Source organism: Salvelinus alpinus, chromosome 23 (assembly GCF_045679555.1).
Source record: "Salvelinus alpinus chromosome 23, SLU_Salpinus.1, whole genome shotgun sequence".
In the NCBI taxonomy this organism is placed as follows: Eukaryota; Metazoa; Chordata; class Actinopteri; order Salmoniformes; family Salmonidae; genus Salvelinus; species Salvelinus alpinus.
The window spans coordinates 29106523-29133370 of record NC_092108.1 but is presented as its reverse complement, the minus strand read 5'-3'; the positions used below and the strand labels follow the sequence as shown (position 1 = coordinate 29133370).

Sequence of the window (26848 nt, the reverse complement as noted above, 5' to 3'; positions counted from 1 at the left end):
ATATATATATATATATATTTGTATTTTTTTTCCTTTATACACACAGCTTATATGTACTATATACATTTCATGGACACAGTGTATTTTACATTAGTTATCTTTTGTTTGTTTTTAACCTGTCTCGCCCCCCCGTTCCGCTAGCGGAACTCCTCCCACATTCCACTGAAAAGGCAGAGCGCGAAATTAAAAAAATATTTTTTTAGAAATATTTAACTTTCACACATGAACAAGTCCAATACAGCATTTGAAAGATAAACATCTTGTGAATCCAGCCAACATGTCCGATTTTTTAAATGTATTACAGCAAAAACACCACGTATATTTATGTTAGCGCACCACCAAATACAAAAGAGGACAGATATTTTTCACAGCACCGGTAGCATGCAGGTAGCATGCACAAAGCCAACCTAACTAACCTAGAACCAACCTAACTAACCTAGAAACAACTCCCTCAGATGACAGTCCTATAACATGTTACACAATAAATCTATGTTTTGTTCGAAAAATGTGCATATTTGAGCTATAAATCAGTTTTACATTACTGCTACCATCATAGCTACCATCATAGCTACAGTCAGAAATCGCATGGGAGTAGCCAGAGTAAATACAGACACCAACGTCAACTACCTAATTACTCATCATAAAACATTTCAGAAAAATATATGGTGGATAGCTAATGAAAGACAAAGATCTTGTGAATACAGCCAATATTTCCGATTTTTGAAGTGTTTTACAGCGAAAACACAATATATCGTTATATTAGCTTACTACAATAGCTAACACACAGCAGCATCTATTCAAGACAAACGGTAGCGATAGCACAGTTCGACAGATATATGAAATCGCATCCCAAATTGGGTCCTTATCTTTGTTGATCTTCCATCAGAATGTTGTACAAGGGGTCCTTTCTTCAGAACCGTCTTTGTTTGGATCCAGAACGAACTATTTCCCTCTTGAATTAGCAAGCACACTGGCCGTGCGGCGCTAACCTCTCCTTCTTGAACAAATTCTTGCAACGTATCACGTCTAAAGTCCCGAATAAATTTCAATAATATAATTAAACTATATTGAAAAAACATACTTTAGGATGATATTGTGACATGTATCAAATAAAATCGAAGCCGGAGATCATATTCACCTATAACGACGGTTTTCCAGGAGGCGATTCCAGGTCCAACTTCGCGCCTTCCAAAAAAAAATAATGGCGGACCTCTCACTCCAAGAGGTTGTATTCAATCCCAGAACGAGATAATCAAGTCATTTCTGCTCTCACTTCCGCATGACACCCAGGGGAAGGTGTATGACGTGTTTCTACAGTCATAAGTGACATGCCCTTTTATAGACAAGCTCTTGAAGAGAGACCTCGCTTTTGGAAATCTCACTTCCGGATAGGAAATGGGCTGTAAAAAGAGTTCTGTTTCACTTAGAGAAATAATTCAAACGGTTTTAGAAACTAGAGAGTGTTTTCTATCCAATAGTAATAATAATATGCATATTGTACGAGCAAGAATTGAGTACGAGGCCGTTTAAATTGGATACGATTTTTCCCCAAAAGTGAAAATAGCACCCCCTATCCTTAAGTCCCATCCTTCAGCTACCCTCAACCCCTCCCATCTCTCTCTGAAGACCATCCAGTTTTGATTTCTATTTGTCATATATTTTTCAACTATGCTGTGATGTTTCACAAAAGTTCTGAACCTTTCTATTCTCATAGTTTCTACGGATTGTAAATTAAAGATAACATTATTTGCTAAGAGTATTATTGATTGATTGATTACTCCAAAACCTCCATAAAAAAGCCAGACTACGGTTTGCAACTGCACATGGGGACAAAGATCATACTTTTTGGAGAAATGTCCTCTGGTCTGATGAAACAAAAATAGAACTGTTTGGCCATAATGACCATCGTTATGTTTGGAGGGAAAAGGGGGAGGCTTGCAAGCCGAAGAACACCATCCCAACCATGAAGCACAGGGGTGGCAGCATTATGTTGAGGGGGCCTACAAACCTGACTCAGTTACACCAGCTCTGTCAGGAGGAATGGGCCAAAATTCCCCCAACGTATTGTGGGAAGCTTGTGGAAGGCTACCCGAAACGTTTGACCCAAGTTAAACAATTTAAAGGCAATGCTACCAAATACTAATTGAGTGTATGTAAACTTCTGACCCACTAGGAATGTGATGAAAGAAATAAAAGCTGAAATAAATCATTCTGTCTACTATTATTCTGACATTTCACAATCTTAAAATAAAGTGGTGATCCTATCTGACCTAAGACAGGGAATTTTTACTAGGATTAAATGTCAGGAATTGTGAAAAACTGAGTTTAAATGTATTTGGCTAAGGTGTATGTAAACTTCCGACTTCAACTGTGTAACATTCTATTGGTTGCAAGAATTGTATAATAATTTAAATTGAAAAACTCTATGTTTTGAATCTGGTGTTTTGTGTGTCAGTTCATAAACCATGTGCCATGGAATTGGTACATCGAAAATCTCTTCCCAAGCAATCTGTATTTATTTATTTATTTCTCACAATTTTCTTTAACCAATTGTGGTATTTAATGCAGGGCTAACAGACACGTTCCTTACTTTCTCCCTCTTACACTTGCCTCTTCCATTTTTGCGGTAATGCTGCAATTAGCTGGTTGTAATGTTGGATAGTTGTTACCTTATTGGTAATTAGGAACACTTCAAAACCTAATCTGTGTCCCATCATATTACCTATATAGATCGTGCACTGCTTTTGTGTTAGTGGAATTAAATAATTCCTCTAATATACTCATTCATTAAATTCATTAAATTCAATCTGTCTATTTATAAGAATTTGTAAGATACTTATTAACATAAAATAGACAGGATACAGTCTTATTAAAATTAGATAATAGTGTTTATTCTCGGAGCACGCTCCCATTTGATCATAAACACAGGTTTATATACAAGATATGACGTCATAGGTTACAGAATAAATCTCATTGTCCTGACAAATAGAAAACAGGTTCAAAAGTTCATTCCAACTTCACAGCACACACACATGACACATAATATAATCAATTATCCTGAAGGCTCACTATAATTTATTACCACTTTAGCAGACAACTCAAGATAATGGAAGACCTAAAAAGTTACCCACAGCCTTATCTAAACATCTCAGGGCTAAGTTGGGTCAGTTCAACCAGAGTTTAATGACCCTTTCTGCTTACTTTATAACCCACAACACAAATCTCTTTTCACCAGGCGTGCAGAGTTCAATTAGTTATAGTTTTATCTAAAGCTAGAATTTGTTTTAACTATTTATTAACAAAATTCCTAACATTTTGTCAATGGCTCTGGTCAAAATTAGTGCACTAGGGCATAGGGTTCTATTTGGGACGCAACCCTAGTGTTGAAGTATTTGGTATGTTCAGATTATGAACTCGGAATGGAAAAGGCAATATGTGAAACAATTGTGTAATGTCAGGATTCCAAATGTAAATGCTTTTGAGTAATGCTGTCACTGTATGGTTCTTTATCTCAGTTGTTCAGGTAGTCAAGGGTACGTTGCTGGCTCTGAAAAGACATTAGAAAAAAGAGAAAAGCAGTAGAGGACAACTGATCAAAGGAGAAAGCTGAGTCCCACTCTCCTTTGGACATGGGTCTGTCTGTCGACAGCACTCTGATACTGTCTAGCAAGAACTTCCCTCTGTGTGTCTGTCAGATTATTGCCTTGAATTACAATTATCTATTTATCTGTTTGTTAGGAAAAATTATTCTCAGTGGTGATTCAAATACTCGACGGTATGCTTGGGAATGGGATAGCTAGCTACCATATCTTTCTATGCTCTCTCCACACTCTCTCACCCTCTTTCTCTCCCCCCTTCTCTCTCTCTTTCCTATCTCTGTGTGTCTCTCTTCCCTTTGTTCCATCTGCTCTCCTTGCCTCTGTGTAATGATCCTTTTCCCTCAGAGACCAATTACTCACTAACCGTAACCACTCTCATTAATATTTACTGTATGAAACATACTGATGGATAGTTTTCATGCAACACTATTGTAATTACACATATAGTTAGCTATTCTGTGATTTGGTGATTGTGACATCCAAACCACTGTTTCCACATTTTTGAACAGACCCTTAATATTATTGGACACCCTTTAACATAAAATGTGAAGTATCTAGGATAAGGTTGAGTTGGAAATAATGAGTTACTTCTTTTTCACTTGGAAACTTCAATCAGTCAATCAATCAAATGTATTTATAAAGCCTTTTTAACATCAGCCGATGTCACAAAGTGCTATACTGAAACCCAGCCGAAAACCTCAAACAGCAAGAAAGGCAGGAACCTATGAAGAAACCTAGAGAGGAACCAGGCTCTGAGTGGTGGCCAGTCCTCTTCTGGCTGTGCCGGGTTGAGAAACTTGATTTTATACAGATCCAATTAAGTCTCCTTTACTATAATATTGCCTCAATCAAAACTGTGATGAGGCATTATTATACAACCAAACGCACCACTTGGGTAATCTGGAAAACAGTTGATTTTGACAAGTATTTGACTCTATGTGGTTCCATTGTTTGTGGGGCAGAAAACTGAGCGAATGACTGCAAGCTCTTCAAAGTTTCCCATGCTTTAGGATTCAGCAGTGAAGGATAGCTAGGGCACCTTGTTAGTGTTGGCTGTACTGTACAGTACTAGTGGAGCTGTCATCTTATGTTAAAAAGCTATTAAGGATCGGAACCTTTTTTTCAATTTTCGCCTAAAATGACATACCCAAATCTAACTGCCTGTAGCTCAGGACCTGAAGCAAGGATATGCATATTCGATCCTGTAGAGGATAAGCAGCCTGCTGCCTGTGGAAGGCCAAGTATGTCAGGGAAGCCAGCATCACATTTTCCCCATGCAGTGGATGGTCCTCTCTGGAGTCAGAGATGCTGCATACTGTACTTCAGATGTCCTTTGGGAGTTCTCTCTCTGAATGTGTTGAAGAGACCACTTCCAAGACTCACACACTGTCTGTGTTCCAAATGACCCATAGGGCTCTGGTCAAAAGGAGTGCACTATGTAGGGCGACAGGTGGTTAGAGCGTTGGACTTGTAACCGAAAAGTTGCAAGATCGAATCCCCGAGCTGACAAGGTAAAAATCTGTCATTTCTGACCCTGAACAAGGCAGTTAACCCACTGTTCCTAGGCCGTCATTGAAAATAACTTGACTTGCCTAGTCAAATAAATAGGTAATAGGGTGCCATTTGTGAAACAGCCACTGTAAAACTTCAGGTCATTTCTGTTCCTCCCTAGACAATGGCAGAGTAGATATAAATATATGTATGTGTTACAGCTCTTTCCAATTATTTATATTTTAATACAGTACCAGTCAAAAGTTTGGACACACCTACTTATTTTTTTATTACATTTTTATTTAATCTTTATTTAACTAGGCAAGTCATTTTTTTTTTTTTTTTTTTTTTTACATTGTAGAATAATAGTGAAGACATCAAACTATCATGTAGTAACCAAAAAAGTGTTAAACAAATATTTTGAGATTCTTCAAAGTAGCCACCCTTTGCCTTGATGACAACTTTGCACACTCTTGGCATTCTCTCAACCAACTTAACCTGGAATGCTTTTCCAACAGTCTTGAAGGAGTTGCCACATATGCTGAGCACTTGTTGGCTGCTTTTCCTTCACTCTGCGGTCCAACTCATCCCAAACCATCTCAATTGGGTTAAGGTCGGGTGATTGTGGAGGCCAGGTCACCTGATGCAGCACTCGATCACTCTCCTTCTTGGTCAAATAGCCCTTACACAGCCTGGATGTGTTTTGGGTCATTGTCCTGTTGAAAAACAAATCATAGTCCCACTAAACACAAACCAGATGGGATGGCGTATCGCTGCAGAATGCTGTGGTAGCCATGCTGGTTAAGTGTGACATGAATTCTAAAGAAATCACAGACAGTGTCACCAGCTAAGCACCCCCACACCATCGCACCTCCTCCTCCATGGTTCATGGTGGGAAACACATATGCGGAGACTATCCGTTCACCTACTCTATGTCTCACAAAGACACGGCGGTTGGAACCAAAAATCACAAATTTGGACTCATCATACCAAAGGACAGATTTCCACCGGTCTAATGTACATTGCTCGTGTCTCTTGGCCCAAGCAAGTCTCTTCTTATTATTGGTGTCCTTTAGTAGTGGTTTCTGTGCAGCAATTCAACTATGAAGGCCTCATCTCAAACAGTTGTGTGTCTGTTACTTGAAGTCTGTGAAGCATTTGTTTGGGCTGCAATTTCTGAGGTGCAGTTAACTCTACTGAACTTATCCTATGCGGTCCTCATGAGAGCCAGTTTCATCATAGCTCTTGATGGTTTTTGAGACTGCACTTTCAAACGTCCTGAAATTTTCTGGATTGACTGACCTTCATGTTTTAAAGCAATGATGGACTGTCGTTTCTCTTTGCTTATTTGAGCTGTTCTTGCCATAATATGGACTTGGACTTTTACCAAATAGGGCTATCTTCTTTATACCACCTCTACCTGGTCACAACACAACTGATTGGCTCAAACGCGTTAAGAAGGAAGGAAATTCCACAAGGCACACCTGTTAATTGAAGTGCAATCCAGTTGACTACCTCATTAGGGTGGTTGAGAGAATGCGAAAAGTGTGCAAAGCTGTCATCAAGGCAAAAGGTGGCTACTTAGAAGAATATAAAATATATTTAGTTTTGTTTAACACTTTTTGGGTTACTGCATGATTCCATATGTGTTATTTCATAGTTTTTATGTCTTCACTATTATTCTACAATGTAGAAAATAGTAAAAATAAAGAAAAAACATTGAATGAGTAGCTGTGTCCAAACTTTTGAATTTTTATATATCTTGCCATTTCCTCTCCACAAACGTAATTTGTGTTAACTATAGACATGATGGCTGCATCAAATACTTAATAAATCAGTACTGTGTGGACTGTCATTATGTGTTTCCAAAACTCTCATTCCTTGGCAGCAGCTAATGGGGATCCCTAATAAATACAAATACAAATACAAAACTAGCTCTCTCTCCCGCTACAGAGAGTGATATCAGGAACCTGGGGTGGATTGGGGGCTGAAGCAGCGGTTCAACCCCCAGTACCATTAGAGGATCACAGTGGCCAATAATAGCCCAATAATAACATGGCTGGCTGCTCACTCTCTGCCACCCGTTGAGCCCCCTTCCTTCCTGCTGTGTGTGGTGCCGTGCGGCCCGGTGTGTGCTGCTTCCTGTCCTGAAGGACGTCACACAATTAACACAGCTGAATGAAGAGCCCCTCTGCCTGCTGCAATTACTCTGATGCGCCTTGCATGTCAAAGAAATGAATCGAGCCGATGTTTGTGCTCTCGTGTCTTTGGTATTTATCTCAAGACGTGTGATTCAAAATACTGCCTCATTGTTAAGTATGTGGTTATGATCTGTTCTGTTGTACAGTGCAACCAGAAGAAGACAGTGAACATATTCTTGTTGTTGGTGGAGAGGAGGCTTTCTATTTTATTTTTATACATTTTCTTCGGGTGGGGTAGAGGTAAACAAAAAAGAGTCAAAGAAATACGTACTAAGATAACCCCAACCCATTCCCCCCTCAGTCCCCATCCACCCACCTGCATCCTCCCCACCCGGAATCCATGTTATAATATTAAATGTTTTCGCAGCAGTGCTGCCTGCCAGCAGTCATCTTCTCTGAGTAATTCAGAGATGCAAGGGGCTATCATTGTTAAGTAACATAATAGATGCAAAGCATTTAATATTTTAATTCATGCACTTCAAAACTGCAGGGTACTCCCTCATCATATGAAGGAATGTGTCCACCTGATTTAGGGGACACAGTGAACAGTTGGGAGTTGGGGCCAATCTCATCATAAAACATTTCCTTGGTGTTAAATACAGTCTGTGAACAAACTGAAAATGTATAAATTGATGTTTCGGATTACGGGATGCGAAGGTCATATTTTTCCATATTCTGTTCCATTTAAAGAGTTGTTCAGATTCAATCTGATCTGTGGCCCTTACCTTTTTAATGGCTAGCTCAGATTATGAACTTTCCAAAGGTTGTTTATATATTATAGAGATCAGTCCTTTTGGGAGCCCAGATAATGTTTTTATAAATCCCGTCATTGAATGGTTCGGTAGTTGGGTTTCCCAAGGGACTCCAAAAATTGTTGTTGGCTTGCTTCTGAAGCTAAGCAGGGTTGGTCCTGGTCAGTCCCTGGATGGGAGACCAGGTGCTGCTGGAAGTGGTGTTGGAGGGCCAGTAGGAGGCACTCTTTCCTCTGGTCTAAACAAAGATCCCAATGCCCCAGGGCAGTGATTGGGGACACTGCTCTGTGTAGGGTGCCGTCTTTCGGATGGGATGTTAAACGGGTGTCCTGACTCTCTGAGGTCATTAAAGATCCCATGGCACTTATCGTAAGAGTAGGGGTGTTAACCCCGGTGTCCTGGCTAAATTCCCAATCTGGCCCTCAACCATCACGGTCACCTAATAATCCCCAGTTTACAATTGGCTCATTCATCCCCCTCCTCTCCCCTGTAACTATTCCCCAGGTCGTTGCTGCAAATGAGAACGTGTTCTCAGTCAACTTACCTGGTAAAATAACGGTAAAATAAAAATAGTCAAAGTCACCAACGCTCTGGATAACATGAAAACAGTCTAACCAGTTCTTCTAGGGCGAGTAAAATGGTCAGAGTGAGGTGTTCTCTCATTTGTGTCTGGAAGTAGCTAGCAAGTTGGCCAACGTTAGTCAGTTAGGTTGGGTGCTTGACTGCCGTTGTGAGGTCAGAACGCTCGGATCAACCCTACTCCTCGGCCAGAGTGTCCAGTGTGCACTCGGAACGCTCTTAGAGCGAAAGGCTCTGAATTTATGAATGGACAATCTGACAATGCTCTGAATTTACGAACAACCAGAGCGCACTCTGAGCGCTCTCTGGCAGTCCAGAGTGAATTTTCGAACTCAACCATAGACAAAAGGAGTTGCATGGTAATGTGTATGTATCTTTCAAATCTTGGAATGTTGTCAAACCATTCCAGTTCATGATATTGGTAAGAGTACAGATTACACATTTGGACCATTGGAGTGATGTGAAAGGCCACCTTCCAGATCACAAGGCATTATTGTGAAATATTGGAGTATGGGCATACCATTTTGATACCCAGTTGCAATGTTTGAAGATTTTGCACCAAATTGTGTAAGCAATAATAGGACCAAAGCATAGTTTACATTATTTAAGGGATATATCAGTGAAGACCACCTCTTCCACGGCAATATGATACACCATATTTCTCTCTATACTGAGCCAGGGGGCAAAATAATCATGTCTAAACCAATTTAGGACGGGGCGAAATGCTAGTGCCTGGAAATACAATTTAACGTTTGATACGGATAGTCCTGCTACCTCTTTCCATCTTTGTAAATTCCAGTAGCCAGAAGGGGGAGCTATGGGAAGCAGTGAGCTACAGCAACAACAAAAAAATACTCATCAATCTGCACACAATACCCCATAATGGTTTTTAGAAACGTTTGTAAATGTATTAAAAAAATAAAATATAAAAATACCTTAATTACATAAGTATTCAGACCCTTTGCTATGAGACTCGAAATTGAGCTCAGGTGCATCCTGTTTCAATTGATCATCCTTGAGATGTTTCTACAACTTGATTGGATTCCACCTGTGGTCAATTCAATTGATTGGACATGATTTGGAAAGGCACAGTTGACAATGCATGTCAGAGCAAAAACCAAGCCATGAGGTCGAAAAGGAATTGTCCATAGAGCTCCGAGACAGGATTGTTTCGAGACACAGATCTGGGGAAGGGTACCAACAAATGTTTGGAACCACTAAGACTCTTCTTAGAGCTGGCGGACCGACCAAACTGAGCAATTAGGGAGGTGACCAAGAACCTGATGCTCACTCTGACAGAGCTCTAGAGTTCCTCTCTGGAGATGGGACAACCTTCCAGAAGGACAACCGTCTCTGCAGCACTCCAACAATCAGGCCTTTATGGTAGAGTGGCCAGACGGAAGCCACTCCTCAGTAAAAGGCACATGACAGCCCACTTGGAGTATGCCAAAAGGCACCTAAAGACTCTCAGGTCATGAGAAACAAGATTCTCTGGTCTGATGAAACCAAGATTGAACTCTTTGGCCTGAATTCCAAGTGTCACGTCTGGAGGAAACCTGGCACCATTCCTTTGGTGAAGCATGGTGGTGGCAGCATCATGCTGTGGGGATGCTTTTCAGCAGCAGGGACTGGGAGCATAATCAGGATTGAGGGAAAGATTAACGGAGCAAAGTACAGAGAGATCCTTGATGAAAACCTGCTCCAGAGTGCTCAGGATCTCAGACTAGGGTGAAGGTTCACCTTCTAACAGGACAACGACCCTAAGCACACAGCCAAGACAACGCAGGAGTGGCTTCGGGACAAGTCTCTGAATGTCCTTGAGTGGCCCAGCCAGAGCCCGGACTTGAACCCGATCAAACATCTTTGGAGAGACCTGAAAATAGCTGTGCAGCGACGCTCCCCATCTAACCTGACAGAGCTTGTGAGGATCTGCAGAGAAGAATGGGAGAAACTCCCCAAATACAGGTGTGCCAAGCTTGTATCATCATACCCAAGAAGTCTCAAGGCTGTAATCGTTGCCAAAGGTGCTTCAACAAAGTACTGAGTAAAGGGTCTGAATACTTATGTAAATTTGTTTTTTTGTTGTTGTTTTTTATAATAAATTAGGAACATTTTCTAAAAATGTTTTTTCGCTCTGTCATTATGGGGTATTGTATATTGATGAGGAAAAAAACAAACAATTTAATACATTTTAGAATAAGGTTGTAATGTAACAAAATCAAGGGGTCTGAATACTTTCCGAAAGCACTGTATATATACAGTATATATGTATATACTGTATACTCCGGAGGGACTGTGAAATGAAAAGTATTAAAAAGAAAATTATCTTTCTCCAAATCGTTCTGGTAGAATAATGGTTTACCCTTACACATTACAAGGGGATAGGATGCCGCTCCTTCTGCTCCACCATTGATATTCATAGAGATTCACTCATGACAAGCACATCAAAATACCAGACAGCCAGTCAAAAACGTGGGCCCAGGGAAACTAGCTAGTGTCGCAGAGGAAATAAATCACAGCTGAACTATGACGGAATTTTTGAAGTGAAGTTTTTTACTCTTTGACATACCCTCTGTGTCTGTCATTCCAATGCTAGGAACCCAATACTCCTCTGGTTTTGTGAGTGTTTAAATCAAAATAACCTCTCAGAGACTAATGCTTTATTGGCGAAGTAGATTGTGTATGTGTTAAAAAATACTGATTTAGGATCTTACCTCTCCCCACCGCAATCCTAACCTTCACAATGATTAGAGTAGATATGAGTGATAATTATTAGAGTGCTGTCACGCCCTGACCTTAGAGATCCGTTTTATGTCTCTATTTTGGTTTGGTCAGGGTGTGAGTTGGGGTGGGTATTCTATGTTCTATTATTTGTATTTCTATGTTTTGGCCGGGTAGGGTTCTCAATCAGGGACAGCTGTCTATCGTTGTCTCTGATTGAGAACCATGCTTAGGTAGCCCTTTTTCCCACCTGTCTTTGTGGGAAGTTTACTTTGTTTATGTCACATAGCCTTTAGCTTCACGGTTTGTTTTGTAGTGTTTATTGTTTTGTTCGGCGTCTTTTCTAATAAAGAGAAAATGTACTCTCACCACGCTGCGCTTTGGTCTACTTCATTCAACGGCCGTGACAGAACTTCCCACCACCGACGGACCAAGCAGCGTGGTAAGGAGGAGCAGCGTGTTCAGGATTCATGGACTTGGGAGGAAATCCTGGACGATAAGGGACCCTGGAGGCAGGCTGGGGAGTATCGCCGTCCACGGGAGGAACTGGAGGCAGCAAAAGCAGAGCGGCAGCGTTACGAAGGGACACGGCTAGCAAGGAAGCCCGAGAGGCAGCCCCCAAAATATTTTGGGGGGGAGGCACACGGGGAGTGTGGCTGAGTCAGGTTGGAGACCTGAGCCAACTCCCCGTGCTTACCGTGGTGAGCGTCGTACTGGTCAGGCACCGTGTTATGCGGTGGAGCGCACGGTGTCTCCAGTGCGCGTGCACAGCCCGGTGCGCTACCTTCCAGCTCCCCGAATCGGCCGGGCTAGAGTGGGCATCCAGCCAGGTCGGAGGGTGCCGGCTCAGCGCATCTGGCCGCCAGTACGTCTCTACGGCCCAGGATATCCTGCGCCGGCTCTGCGCACTGTGTCTCTGGTACGTCTGCACAGCCCAGTGCGTCCTGTGCCAGCGCCCCGCATTCGGGGTGAAGATAACCAGCCAGGACGGGTTGTGCAGGCTCCAAGCTCGAGACCTCCAGTGCGCCTCCACGGCCCAGTGTATCCGGTGCCTCTGCCAAGGACAGGGCCTCCTGTATGTCTCTCCAGCCTGGTGAGTCCTGTGCCTGCGCCCAGAACTAATCCTCCTGTGTGTCTCCCCAGCCTGGTGAGCCCTGTGGCAGCTCCACGTACCAGACTGCCCATACGTCTCCTCACTCCAGTGATGATCCATGGCACGAAGCCTCCAGCGATGATCCATGGCACGAAGCCTCCAGCGAGGAGTCATGGCACGAAGCCTCGAGCGACGTTCTCCAGTCCGGGGCCTCGAGCGACGTTCTCCAGTCCGGGGCCTCCAGCGATGTTCTCCAGTCCGGGGCCTCCAGCGACGGTCTCCAGTCCGGGGCCTCCAGCGACTGTCTCCAGTCCGGGGCCTCCAGCGACTGTCTCCAGTCCGGGGCCCCCAGCGACGGTGCCCAGTCCGGGGCCCCCAGCGACGGTGCCCAGTCCGGGGCCCGCGACGAGGGTCCCCGCACCAGAGGTGCCACCAAAGTGGGGTGAGCCATTGGTGGAACGGGGTCTGCGTCCCACACCTGAGCTGCCACCGCGGATAGATGCCCACCCAGACCCTCCCCTATAGGTTTAGGTTTTGCGGCCATAGTCCGCACCTTTGGGGGGGGGGGGGGGTGGGGGGGGTACGCCCTGACCTTAGAGATCTGTTTTATGTCTCTATTTTGGTTTGGTCAGGGTGTGAGTTGGGGTGGGTATTCTATGTTCAATTATTTGTATTTCTATGTTTTGGCCGGGTAGGGTTCTCAATCAGGGACAGCTGTCTATCGTTGTCTCTGATTGAGAACCATACTTAGGTAGCCCTTTTTCCCACCTGTCTTTGTGGGAAGTTGACTTTGTTTATGGCACATAGCCTTTAGCTTCACAGTTTGTTTTGTAGTGTTGTTTTGTTCTGCGTCTTTTCTAATAAAGAGAAAATGTACTCTCACCACGCTGCGCTTTGGTCTACTTCATTTGACGGCTGTGACAAGTGCATTGTTTTTGGGAGTATAAAAGCACATGAACAGAAGGAAAATACAATGTCTACATTTCCAGTTGTTCTAACATTTTGTTGTTGTTTTTCCACCTCTGTCTTTACAGCTCCTATCAGGAACATCATCTGCAGCGGTTCCCAGGCTGGCCCACTGTCTGTGGACTGAACAGACACCATGAAGGGTTTATCAAGCAGCCGCAGCCACCACCATTTGGTCACCTGTGACCCTGGTTCCTATGATGCCCTAGGCCATGGTCACCACCCTGACCGCAAGCCCTACCTGATCAACCAGATGGACATGCCAATGTCCCACCCCTCTGACCACCCCTACTACACCCAGGTCCAGAGCCAGCATAACCAGAGGAACCACACTGCCTTCCCCTCAGACAGTAGTGTGGTGCCCTATGGGACCTTCCCCAGACGACACTACAGCAGCTCACACCACGAGCTGAAGGATCGGATGGGGATGGATGAGTGTGCTGTGGTGCCCTATGGTGTGGGTGTTGGTGTGGGTAACATGCTTCCCAACAAGGGCGTCAACATCCGCCTGCCAGTCAACCTGCTGGACCAGTTTCAGAGGCAGCCGTCGTTCACCAGGGACGGCTACCACACGCTGCAGTACAAGAGGACGGCTCTGGAGCAGCGCAACGACAGCCCCGGACGCATCCGCCACCTGGTCCACTCCGTCCAGAAACTCTTCGCAAAGTCCCACTCCCTGGAGGGGCCAAACTCCAAGCAGGGAAGCATCAATGGCAGCAGGAACAGCCCCGACAGCGAGACGCCCCCCACGCAGAAGCACCGCAAACGTAGCAAGAGCAGGGAGCGCTGCAAGTCGGCTGAGCCCAAGCACAGGAGCCCCACCTCGGGATACTGGAGCTCAGACGACATCCTGGATGACCGAGACGTCTGTCACAGCCTGTTGCACAGCCCCACCGGAGTCATGACCATGGGCCGCCACCCGGACAAGTCCCAGTCGCAGTACTTTATGGAGGCCTACAACACCATCAGTGAACACGCCCTGAAAACGTCGCGCAGTAATAACGACGTAGTAAAACACACCTGTGTCCCCTCCCATATCCCCATAAGCATGGACGCCCAGCTCATGAAGAAGAGCTTGTGGTCGTCCAGTCTAACGGTGAGCAGGGCTCGCCAAGTCTACCAGAAGGCCTCAGTTAACTTAGATCATAAAGCACTAGTGAAATCTGAGGCTTGTCAGCAGGAGCGCTCATGCCAGTTCTTGCAGGTATGCAATTCTTTAAATTCACCCTTAAACCCAAACCCCCCCTTGCCCACCTACCTACCCCACTGGAGAGGACCTACCCACCTCTCCACTTTCATTTGATTTGAAGAGAGAAGTAAGTGCAAACCAGTAGTGGCCTTACTTCCTTTAGTAGGCTTTTTTTTTAAACCCATCAGTGACTGGCATTATTTCCTGTTTATAAACCTCTTAATTTCATAGATTTCCCAGTTTTTGGGTTCTTTAATTCTTTCCTAATAATTTTGTGTGTGTGTGTGTGTGTGTGTGTGTGTGTGTGTGTGTGTGTGTGTGTGTGTGTGTGTGTGTGTGTGTGTGTGTGTGTGTGTGTGTGTGTGTGTGTGTGTGTGTGTGTGTGTGTGTGTGTGTGTGTGTGTGTGTGTGTGTGTACTGTGTGTACTGTGTGTGTGTGTGTGTACTGTGTGTACTGTGTGTGTGTGTGTGTACTGTGTGAATATTCTCCGGAAGTTGTACACAAAGATTACATTGCCAAAACCATCACCTATAAAATTCCACTCACAAAACACGAGACACAGTTTGCACAACAGGAGCACAAATAGCACATCTCTAAATGGATCTAAGCACTCAACTTCAACTCAGTTTATTTACAGAAATATCCAAGTACTGATTATGAATTATTATGTTAATGTAAATAATATGTAAATGTTGTTCTCAACAATAGTTCATCTCCTCTCTTTCTCACGTTCACTTGTTCTACACTGAATGTATTTTCTAATCACTGAATAGGTATATAATGTATACCAGACATGTAGGAGTGGTTTTATGTATGATAGGCTAATAGAAGACATTGAGACATTGAGTAGCAGTCAGCAACACTGTGAACCAGCACATTAGTGGGCACAGACCTAATTGGTCTGCTTAGATGTTTCCCATGTACTCCTTCATATCCTGCTACAGGTGAAGGATCTTAATTTGATTACCCTGTTGCAGGAGAACGTTCCTGCGATGCAGGATATTTGAAACTTGTAGTATATTTGAGGTTTAAACAGGCTTCTGAAGTTAGTAATTTCCACTGGGAAATTTCAGGCATGATTTTCCCTTACGATAAATGTATCAACCACTACAAAAATGTCCATTAATTATAATCCACATAATAATTCACATTTTCTGCTGTAGCAAACAGGTTCAAATGAAGATCCTGTATCTCTTTCTGCTCTATATAGTAACTCTGTTCCCATAGAAACACCCACCAACAATAGTGACAGGATTGATTTGAATGTTGGGATAGGATAGTGGTAGCTGTGTTATCAGTACAAATGGAGACCAATTACCTATATGTCTGTGAGTCGAGTGCCATGTGAGAAAATATGGCAAAGATTTTATGCAGCATTTTGAAATTATGTTAAAACAATATATACAAAAATTAAACTGGAGCCAAGCATTTTGATTTCTCAAATCTCAGATCTAAACTTCTAAATTAGTGTAGTTATTTTGACAGGGATGTTGTGTTGTGAGTAGACTTGTCGTGTTTAATGTTTGAGTTATGTATTTTAAAGTATTATTGATACTGTATTGTGGACATGAATGTCCAACAGGGAAGACCCCAGTGACAAATACACATGCAAAGTACCCAATTACTGACATATTATTGGAATTATTTGCTGCCGCCTTAGCCAAGCATCACAACATTTAGATCTCCACATATTCAGCCCCACACTGTGTACAGTGAACGGTTAGCTGCGGTAAATAAAAGTAACCGAAGCTGTTATAGTGGAGTTGTCACAACAACAAAGTGCTGAACACATAAAGTACGATATCTAAGATACAGTACATGTTAGTTCTGTGTGAACTTGTGAAGATAGGCCTATTTCTGTGCCGAGCATGTTATACTGTGTTCTACAGATGTAGGATCTTAATTTGAGCCAGTTTTCTACAGCAGGAAAATAATCCTGCAGCAACAGGAAAGGTGAATTATTATTATGTGGATGACACACTCACCATGTGTCATGTTCATAATGGTCATGTGAGGTGAAATGTGTATATTTTGGGATGTGAGTGCTCAGTCTGTTTGACCTGACGAAGATCCGTTTCGGATCAAAACGTTGTCAACAGCGAATTAGGAGCATAAACAGTGTGCGGGCCTTCCTGTTCTTTATGATTATAATTAATGGACATTTTTCTAGGGGTTGATGCATTTTTTGTTAAGGAAAATCAAGTCTGAAATTTCAAAGTGGAAAGTACCTTTTTAACCCTTTACAGTTGTGGGAATTGTCCTTATTGGATAGGGCTAAATTGAAATGTTTCTTAGAGAAGAAATATGGAACACATATGCATAACCATGGTATCAATTAAAAGGGAACAGTTTGGAGATTATGGGAAAATTATTAGACAAAGACTGAATCCAAAACTTAAAATACACTGTTGATTTTAGGTGCATTTTACATTTACTGTACTTTTTGCCACATTTGTTGTTAACGAAATCTGAAAATACTCTGGATTCATTCAGTAACATGATAAGAAAATTATTAAGGTGCAACATAACACCAAAAAATGAAAAGCGTTTGAGTGAGAGGTCTAACTTGTGTTTCCAAGGGGCCACATACCTCTTCAAAGTAATTTAAATGCACTTTTATGACTCAAAGGAGAGTCTTCAGCTATTATGTGCTTTTTGAGCACCCAACCTGCGCAGTTGAGGAACTACACATATCAAACTTGTAGTCGTTTTCTTTGAAACACAGCCCTGCATCCCCGCCTTTACACAATCCAAAGACGGTCCATTAAAAATCGCAATCTGGGTAAGGTGGGCATAATTTGAAAGCTTGTTCTATTGACTAGCTAAAATATAAAATACGATCTTCCAGTGTTAGGATTTCACTAGGCAATTCAGAGAAGCAGGTCTTAATTTTAGTGTGCATAGAATGGCGTCATGAGTGCATTCAGATGTTTGGACCGCAGCAAATTTTCTTCAAAACACAACGAACATAGGCTTATTCTGTTCAGGGCAACCCAGGATGTAACACCATGTCATCTTGTAACTGTACATCAAACATAGTGATCATAAACGTTGACACTGTATATTGCATGAGTTTTATGATATGGAAATGTGAAGTGCACATTTGGACTCACGGATGTTTGGCTTGCTTGTATGACATCAAAGCGGTATTTATTATAATCCTCAATGTCTCATCTTTCAAAATACATTGAGTCCTCGTAATTTGCAGCATTTCCCTTACTCAGACAATAAAACATTTGCTAAATTTCCCCAATTAGCTGGAGGGGTGGGGGCAACTTCTTGTTGCGTGCGGTGCTCATGTTCAGAATGGCTGTCAGTCAAAACCCATACAGCGCTGTGAAGCGGAGACCCTGTGCTCTGACATCAGGTATAGCATTTTATTGTACAGCCACTGCGTTCTCATTTAAGCACTTATCAGTGTCCAAATCTGGCTACACCTCAAATACACTACAAGTTCTCCTGCAACAGGGTGACCAAATTAAGATCTTACATCTGTAGTGTGTGGGCATGCAGCCACTCGGTGGTAATAGAGTAACTCTGCCTCCACAGCCTCCTTTTATATACAACATGCTAATTTCTGCTCTGATGACAAAAGCCCTAGTAGCCTAGCCTGCCCAGCTCTGGCTGTCTCCCTAGTTACCAAGGCTCCTCTCCCTTTGCAGATTCATGTAATTACTATGTCTTCGGAGGAGTGGGATTCTCTCTCCTCCAGCATCAACTTCGTCTCCAAAGTATTTTTGAATGCAATATGGTAACTACCCAAATGGGTATATCATTGGAAGATTAATAGATACTCTCTGGTAACACATTCTTTCACTGTTTCTGAATGAACCTTTTAGAGAAGGGGCACCATAATCCCTCTCAGTATGGACATAGTAGTATTCCTATTAGCACATCAACTATTATACAATAAAGAATAGTTTGGAAGTTCAGGTTGTGCTATTGCTTGTGCCCTAGTTTTACTAATTTGTTTAACACATATGTATGGCTACCTCATTGTGTTTCTCCTTCAATCCATTATTTCCCTCACACCTATACAAAGCCTTAAAATACTTTGTTTCAAGTTAGCTCAAATGTTATACCACCCCGATGATGTTGTTTGAGCTCAGATAGACACCCTAGTTCTTTGTGAACATCCTCTTGATAAGTCTTTGTGTGCCCTTAGGGAGACTCCACACTAGCAGGTGCTCATGTTGTCAGGAAGATGTTTTTAGTGTAATCATGTGAACTCATACCAGCCTCTTCCTTAATTACCTATTTATTACCTTCAATGCTCAGTATGAGAGATAGAGAGAGGTAGGGGTCTGACTGTGCGTTGGATGTTGTTGTGACGCTGCGTTGGCCAGACCGGACCAGGTAGATGTGGGTTCATGGCGCCATACAGTCATCCGTGGAGGTGCCTGATGCCCTGTTGTCACCTCCTCTGTCCCCACAGGTGCCACAGGACGAGTGGAGTGGCTTCTCGCCTCTGGGGGGTAAGGAGGACGACATCCCATGTCGACGCATGCGCAGCGGGAGCTACGTGAAGGCTATGGCCGAGGAAGAAGACAGCGAAGACTCGGAGGGAAGTCCAAAGCCATCGCCAAAGGTCCAGGCCCAAGGTCGACGGGCCAGCTATCTCAAAGCCACCCAGCCATCACTGACTGAAATGACCACCTTAAAGTAAGACTCTGCGCTATGACATTTTAAAGTGACTTTGACTTACTTTCATTATCATAGTCCTTATGCTTCCACATTCTTTGGGGCATGATGTGTATACCTAAATTACCCATTTACTGCAGTGGGGGAGAAGCATAGCATGAAGAAATCAGACAACCGTTTTAGGATAAGGTCCTCCGACCCCCAGCTTTATTGGTACCGTTATATAGAGAGGTTGCTCGTAGCTTTCAGTATCACTCTGACACATCTGGGACTTCTAGCTAGAATTTGTGAATTCATTAAGCAGCATCCAATTCAAGAGACAGCCAAGCCCGGCACCTGTGCATTTTCCCCTGCATGCCGTTCCACTCAGTGAGTAAAGAGTATTAATGTTTCAAACACCAGGGGAAATGACTGGAAGGTTCTCTTGACTGTAGATGAAGTGAGAAGCTATTTTAAAAATGAACGTTTCAGTTGAAAAAGTACAGTATATTCTAAGTTATATAATTATACTCTTATAGGTTTATTATAATCTTCACAATGAACAAATATGTCAATCCCTAGCATTGCAACAACAAAAACATCTCTCAACTTAAATTTGAAAGAATCTTTGACAGAAGTTGAGCTAAAGGCACTAGGATTGTGAGAAAAGCACCCCTAACCGTGACTGTGATCCGTGTTCTAAATCAGCTTGTATTTCTGTCTGAAGCTCTGCATGCCTCATGACCTTTGATAGTGTACTGTGCCTCTCCTAGTTCTGTTGTTCATGTTATGAACTCCACTAGGCGTCTGAAACTGTTTGGCAGGCACTAAGTGATCCTTAGATTACCACATCTGCTGCCCGATGGTTACTGTACTGTATGTGGGCCATGCAGATGTACTACTGAACTTACTGTGGAGTAATGATGTGATCATCTACACTGATAAATCACCTTCCCGATGAACAAGAACAACATTGATTTATTACACAAAAAGGAATGTATTTAATGTTTTAGGAGATAGATCAGTGTAATAGTTTTACACTTTTGTTTTATTTTCTCTCTTTGACGCCAGCCTACAGTAGTTAATAGGCTCCATTGACTTTGCACTAACAGCAGGGATATGATTAGGTTCTCCCCAGAAACACACCAGGCCTGTCTCTGTCTCTAATTAAGTACCCACACTGCTAGAGAAGGTATGGTGAGCCTGGGCACTTCTCTTTAAAAGTGCTGTACTCACAGATTGGAACTTCATTGCTGTGCTGTTGGACATAGATTACAGGCAGAGGGTATGTGTCGTCATTAATGATATATCCATTTTGATTCAGTTATCATATAGGCCAGTTTGGATTTTTTTATTATGGTGTTATGGTTATGTTTAGCAGTCGATATAATGTATGTGTCCCACATTTCTATGTGCATGTGTGAACGTATTCTTGACATTTATCTGTCTTCGTTTACTGCTTGTTAGATAATATTGGAAACATATTGGCTTACTCCACACCAATGACATCATGCATAACCAAATTCCTTAAGATCCCAACACTGAGGCAGCCGCAGCTCTTGCTTCGCCCTTCAAGCACTGTAGTTTCCAACTTCTTCCATTTCTTTTGTTCTGGATGTAGTCGGAGTCTAGCTCCCAGAAGACTTGTTGGACCACAGTGGAGTTTCAGTAGGAGCTTCTGATCCAAAAGAACCATGCTGCAGCAGCAGAGTAGACATGGAGTTTAGACATAGAGTTTCTCAGGTGCCAGCCCAACCCAACCCAGCACTGTCCTAGATGTCTATTCTGCTTGGCTTCCCTCACTGCTGCTGCTTAGCCGAGGTATCTGTCAGCACGGCAGGCGAGAAAGATTTGCGTGGGCAGTCTTAAGTGAATTTAGCTGTTTCTCCTCAGCACTGTGGTCGCTGGCTGGCCCGACCTGCTTTATGGGAGAGTGCATAATGTATGATCCCTTATTGATGTCACTTGTTGAGTCCACTTCAATCATTGTAGATGAAGGGGAGGAGACAGATTAAAGAAGGATATTTAAGCCTAGAGACAACTGAGACATGGATTTTGTGCCATTCAGAGGGTGACTGGTCAAGACAAAGGACTTAAGAGCCTTTGAACGGGGTATGGTAGTAGGTGCCAGGCGCACCAGTTTGAGTGTGGTTAAGAACTGCAACGCTGCTGGGTTTGTCACTCTCAACAGTTTCCCGTGGGTGTCAAGAATGGTCCACCACCCAAAGCACATCCATCCACCCTGACACAACTGTTGGAAGCATTGGAGTCGACATGGGACAGCATCCCTGTGGAACGCTTTCCACACCTTGTAGAGTCCATGTCCCGACAAATTGAGGCAAAAGGGGGTGCAACTTAATAATAGAAAGGTGTTTCTAATTTACACTCAGTGTATAATGAATGCAAGGAGCAGAGTGGACAAACATGGAGTCAAGGAATTAAGAGATCTTGTTGGACGTACTTAACTTACCATAGTCAGCATTAAGGAAATCTGATGTGAATGTGCACTGAGCATGTGCATCTTGTTGTGATCCATTTTCATCTGGTTTGTTTGTTTTTTTCTCCCCAATTTCGATCTTGTTTCATCGCTGCAACTCCCCAACGGGCTCGGGATGCGAAGGTCGAGTCATGCGTCCCCCGAAACGTGACCTGCCAAACTGCGCTTCTTAACACCCGCCCACCTAACCCGGAAGCCAGCCACACCAATGTGTCGGAGGAAACACTGTTCAACTGACGACGAGGTCAGCCTGCAGGCCCCCAGCCCGCCACAAGGAGTCGCTAGAACGCGATGAGCCAAGTAAAGCCCCAAATAAAGCTGTAGTGACGCCTCTAGCACTGCAGTGCCTTAAACCGCTGCTCCAATCGGGAGGCCCTTGATTATGTTTTGATGGTGAAAATTAGACACAGCGTGTTATCGAACCAAAATAGACTATACCTCTCAATTGTGGTCTGAAAAAAGATTTGTATAATTTAATGTTCCAGTGTGATGATCCATGGAGCTATAATTGTGACTACTGTACAGCTTGGCAGTTCCCCAGGAACGTCTCTCTTTGATCTGTCCATCTGACGTCACTACAGCTAACAGTACCATACCGTTGACTGCTGGTCAGAGTGAAGTGGACTACAACTCACATGCATCACTAGATGATGATGACATGCTTATTCGTCATGAGAGCCCATGACATCAGAGAGTAGCCTGATACCAGATCTCAGTACAAAATGGCGCCGACAGAGATGGTCGCCTCGCTTCGAGTTCTTAGGAAGCTATGCAGTATTTAGTTTTTTTAATGTATTACTTCTTACATTGTTACCCCAGAAAATCTTAAGTCTTATTACACACAGCTGGGAAGAACTATTGGATATAAGACCAACGTCAACTTACCAACATTACGACCAGGAATATGACTTTCCCGAAGCGGATCCTCTGATCGGACCACCACCCAGGACAATGGATCTAATCCCAGTAGCCGACCCAAAACAACGGTGCCGCAGAAGGGCCAGACGGAGCGGCCTCCTGGTCAGGCTCCGTAGACATGCACATCACTCCCGAGTATACTACTTGCCAATGTCCAGTCTCTTGACAACAAGGTAGATGAAATTCGAGCAAGGGTTGTAACATTCTCTGTTTCACAGAAACATGGCTCTCTCGGGATATGTTGTCAGAATCGGTTCAGCCACCAGGATTCTCCATGCATCGCGCCGACAGAGATAAACACCTCTCTGGGAAGAGGAAGGGCGAGGTTAATGCTTTATGATTAACGACTCATGGTGTAATCATAGCAACATACAGGAACTCAAGTCCTTCTGCTCACCCGACCTAGAATTCCTTACAATGAAATGCCAGCCATTTTATCTACCAAGAGAATTCTCGTCAGTTATAGTCACAGCTGTGTACATTCCCCCTCAAGCGAACACCAAGACGGCCCTCAAGGAACTTCACTGGACTCTATGTAAACTGGAAACTATATATCCAGAGGCTGCATTTATTGTAGCTGGGGATTTTAACAAAGCAAATTTGAGAACAAGGCTACCTAAATTCTATCAGCATATTGATTGCACGACACACATGGCTAATACTCTCGACCACTGCTACTCTAACTTCTGTGATGCATACAAGGACCTCCCCCGCCCTCCCTTTGGCAAATCCGACCACGACGCGATCTTGCTCATTCCGTCTTATAGCCAGAAACTCAAACAGGATGTAACAGTGACAAGAACCATTCAACGCTGGTCTAACCAATCGGAGGCCACGCTTCAAGATTGTTTTGATTACACGGACTGGAATATGTTCCGGTCAACCTCAGAGAACAACATTGACCTATACGGTGACTCGGTGAGTGCGTTTATAAAGAAGTGCATTGGAGATGTTGTACCCACTGTGACTATTAAAACCTACCCGACCAGAAACGGTGGATGGATGGTGGGATTCGCGCAAAACTGAAAGCTTGATCCACTGCATTTAACCATGGAGAGATGACTGGAAATATGGCTGAATATAAGCAGTGTAGTTATTCCCTCCGCAAGGCAATCAAACAAGCAAAATGCCGGTACAGGGACATGGTAGAGTCGCAATTCAACGGCTCAGATACGAGATGTATGTGGCAGGCTCTACAGGAAATCACAGACTACAAAAACACAAACAGCCACAACACGAACACCGACATCACGCTTCCAGACAAACTAAACACCTTCTTAGCCCGCTTTGAGGATAATACAGTGCCACCGTCGCGGCTCGCTAACAAAGACTGTGACCCACCCCCACCCCTCTCCCCCTCCGTTGCTGATGTGAGTAAAACATTTAAACTTGTTAACCCTCGCAAGGCTGCTGGCCCAGACGGCATCCCTAACCGCGTCCTCAGAGCATGCGCAGACCAGCTGGCTGGTGTGTTTACGGACATATTCAATCGCTCCCTATCCCAGTCTGCTGTCCCCAAATGCTTCAAGATGGCTACCATTGTTACTGTACCCAAGGAGGCAAAGATAACTAAACTAAATGACTACCGCCCCGTAGTACTCACTTCTGTCATCATGAAGTGCTTTGAGAGGCTAGTCAAGGATCATATCACCGCCACCTTACCGGCCATCCTAGACCTATTTCAGTTTACATACCGCCCCAACAGGTCCACAGATGACGCAATTGCCATCACACTGCACACTGCCCTATCCCATCTGGATAATACCTATGTAAGAATACTGTTCATTGACTACAGCTCAGCATTCAACACCATAGTACCCTCCAAGCTCATCATCAAGCTGGAGGCCCTGGGTCTCAACCCCGCCTTGTGCAACTGGGTCCTGGACTTTCTGACGGGCCGCCCCCAGGTGGTGAAGGTAGGAAACAACATATCCACTTCGCTGACCCTCAACACTGGGGCCCCACAAGGGTGTGTGCTCAGCCCTCTCCTGTACTCTCTGTTCACCCATGACTGCGTCTCCATGCACGCCTCCAACTCAATCATCAATGTTGCAGACGACACAACAGCAGTGGGCTTGATCACCAACAACGACGAGACAGCCTACAGGGAGGAGGTGAGGGCACTCAGAGTGTGGTGTCAGGAAAACAACCTCTCACTCAACGTCAACAAAACAAGGGAGATGATTGTGGACTTCAGGAAACAGCAGAGGGAGCACCCCCCTATCCACATCGAAAGGACAGCAGTGGAGAAGGTGGAAAGTTTTAAGTTCCTGGGCATACACATCACAGACAAACTGAAATGGAACACCCACACAGACAGTGTGGTGAAGAAGGCGCAACAGCGCCTCTTCAACCTCAGGAGACTGAAGAAATGTATATTGTCACCCAAAACCCTGACAAACTTTTACAGATGCACAATCGAAAGCATCCTGTCGGGCTGTATCACAGCCTTGTACAGCAACTGCACCGCCCTCAACCGCAAGGCTCTCCAGAGGGTGGTGCGGTCTGCACAACGCATCACCGGGGGCAAAGTACCTGCCCTCCATGACACTTACAGCACCCAATGTCACAGGAAGGTCAAAAAGTTCATTAAGGACAACAACCACCCGAGCCACTGCCTGTTCACACCGCTTCCATCCAGAAGGCGAGGTCAGTACAGGTGCGTCAAAGCTGGGACCGAGAGATTGAAAAACAGCTTCTATCTCAAGGCCATCAAACTGCTAAACTGCAATCACTAACTCAGAGAGGCTGCTGCCTACATTCAGACTCAATCGCTGTACACTTTAATAAATGGATCACTAGTCACTTTAAACAATGCCACTTTAAATAATGGGACTTTAATAATGTTTACATATCTTACATTACTCATATCACATGTATATACTGTATTTTATACCATCTATTGCATCTTGCCTATGCCGCTTGGCCATCACTCATCCATATACTTATATGTGCATATTCTCATTCACCCCTTTGGATTTGTGCGTATTAGGTAGTTGTTGGGGAATTGTTCGATTACTTGTTAGATATTACTTGCCTGTCAGAACTAGAAGCACAAGCATTTCGCTACACTCGCATTAACATCTGCTAACCATGCGTATGTGACCAATAAAATTTGATTTGACTTTGTGCTGTCTTGCCAACTCCTTGTCAATGAGTGATCATGCTAACGTTAGTTGGCCTTATTATTAACACCTGTTTGTTGACTTGTCTTCATTGGCAGGATCTCCAACGAACACTCTCCGAAGCTGCAGATCCGGAGCCACAGCTACCTGCGGGCGGTGAGTGAAGTTTCCATCAATAGGAGCCTGGACACCCTGGACCCCAAAGGGCTCCTGGACCCCAAAGCGCTGCTCTCCTCACCCCAATACCGCTCGCGAAACGAGAGTTACATGAGGGCTATGAGCACCATCAGCCAGGTTGGTGCTCCCGGCATTACGTCACCTTCTCTGGTGCTACGTCTGTGCAAGGGAGGAAAGTCACATCAAGTCAAAGTCCAAGTCAAATCAGCCATGAAATCAGCCACAAATTCATCTCTCCAGCGATGAGATGAATTGTATTTCAAACCAGTTTCAATGTCAATGTTCAGCCCTCAACCATCAAGAGTCAACCTAAAGAGGAGAAGCAAAATTAATCTACCATTCCATTTACCATATCTCCTCTCTAGAGTTTGGAAGAATACACAGCCTTTAAAGCCAGTTGTGCATTGTTTTATAGTATTTCGAAGATGGCATAACAGAATAAATCATTATAAAAACCCGAAACCATTATCATATTACCTCCATACTGTATGTCATACACATTACTTCATGTTACTCTTAGCTAAAGAAACATTTAAACATTGATTCAAATATAATAATCAAATTATTGGACAATAATCTATTCCAAGGACATTGTAGATACAAAAGTATTTTCCTTACATTTCAGAATAAACTAGTCACACAAAATATTTCTAATGAGTGACCTTATGCCCTTTGCTTTTCATGTCTGGAATTACAAATATAACTCACTGAACAATCATCTTTCAAATCTGTGAAATCTCCCAAACTAAAATGCGATAAAGATTTCGATTAAGGATCAGTATTCACCAATTGTTTCTTGTTTAATACCCACCCTCAGTTATCAGTGAAAATCAGATGGAATTACAAACATCTCAGCATTAGTCTTGCCAAAAGCACCTCAAGCTCTTGTCTTTTGGTGCTTTAGACCATATCCAAAGCA

At 43.5% G+C, this 26848-nt stretch overlaps 1 protein-coding gene across 5 annotated transcripts in view; it reads left to right on the top strand.

The window, feature by feature from the left end:
- Positions 1–26848, top strand: part of LOC139550747 (disks large-associated protein 1-like) — a 117369-nt gene that overhangs the window by 61211 nt on the left and 29310 nt on the right. For 3 of the 5 annotated variants that reach the window (XM_071361864.1, XM_071361863.1, XM_071361867.1), the window contains exons 2-4: positions 13471–14606; positions 19028–19254; positions 25851–26046. In XM_071361864.1, coding sequence (XP_071217965.1) covers positions 13539–14606; positions 19028–19254; positions 25851–26046 — 1491 coding nt within the window. In that variant the 5' untranslated portion in view covers positions 13471–13538. The remainder of the gene's footprint in view (positions 1–13470; positions 14607–19027; positions 19255–25850; positions 26047–26848) is intronic. The other 2 variants (XM_071361866.1, XM_071361865.1) reach the window with 2 other exon arrangements.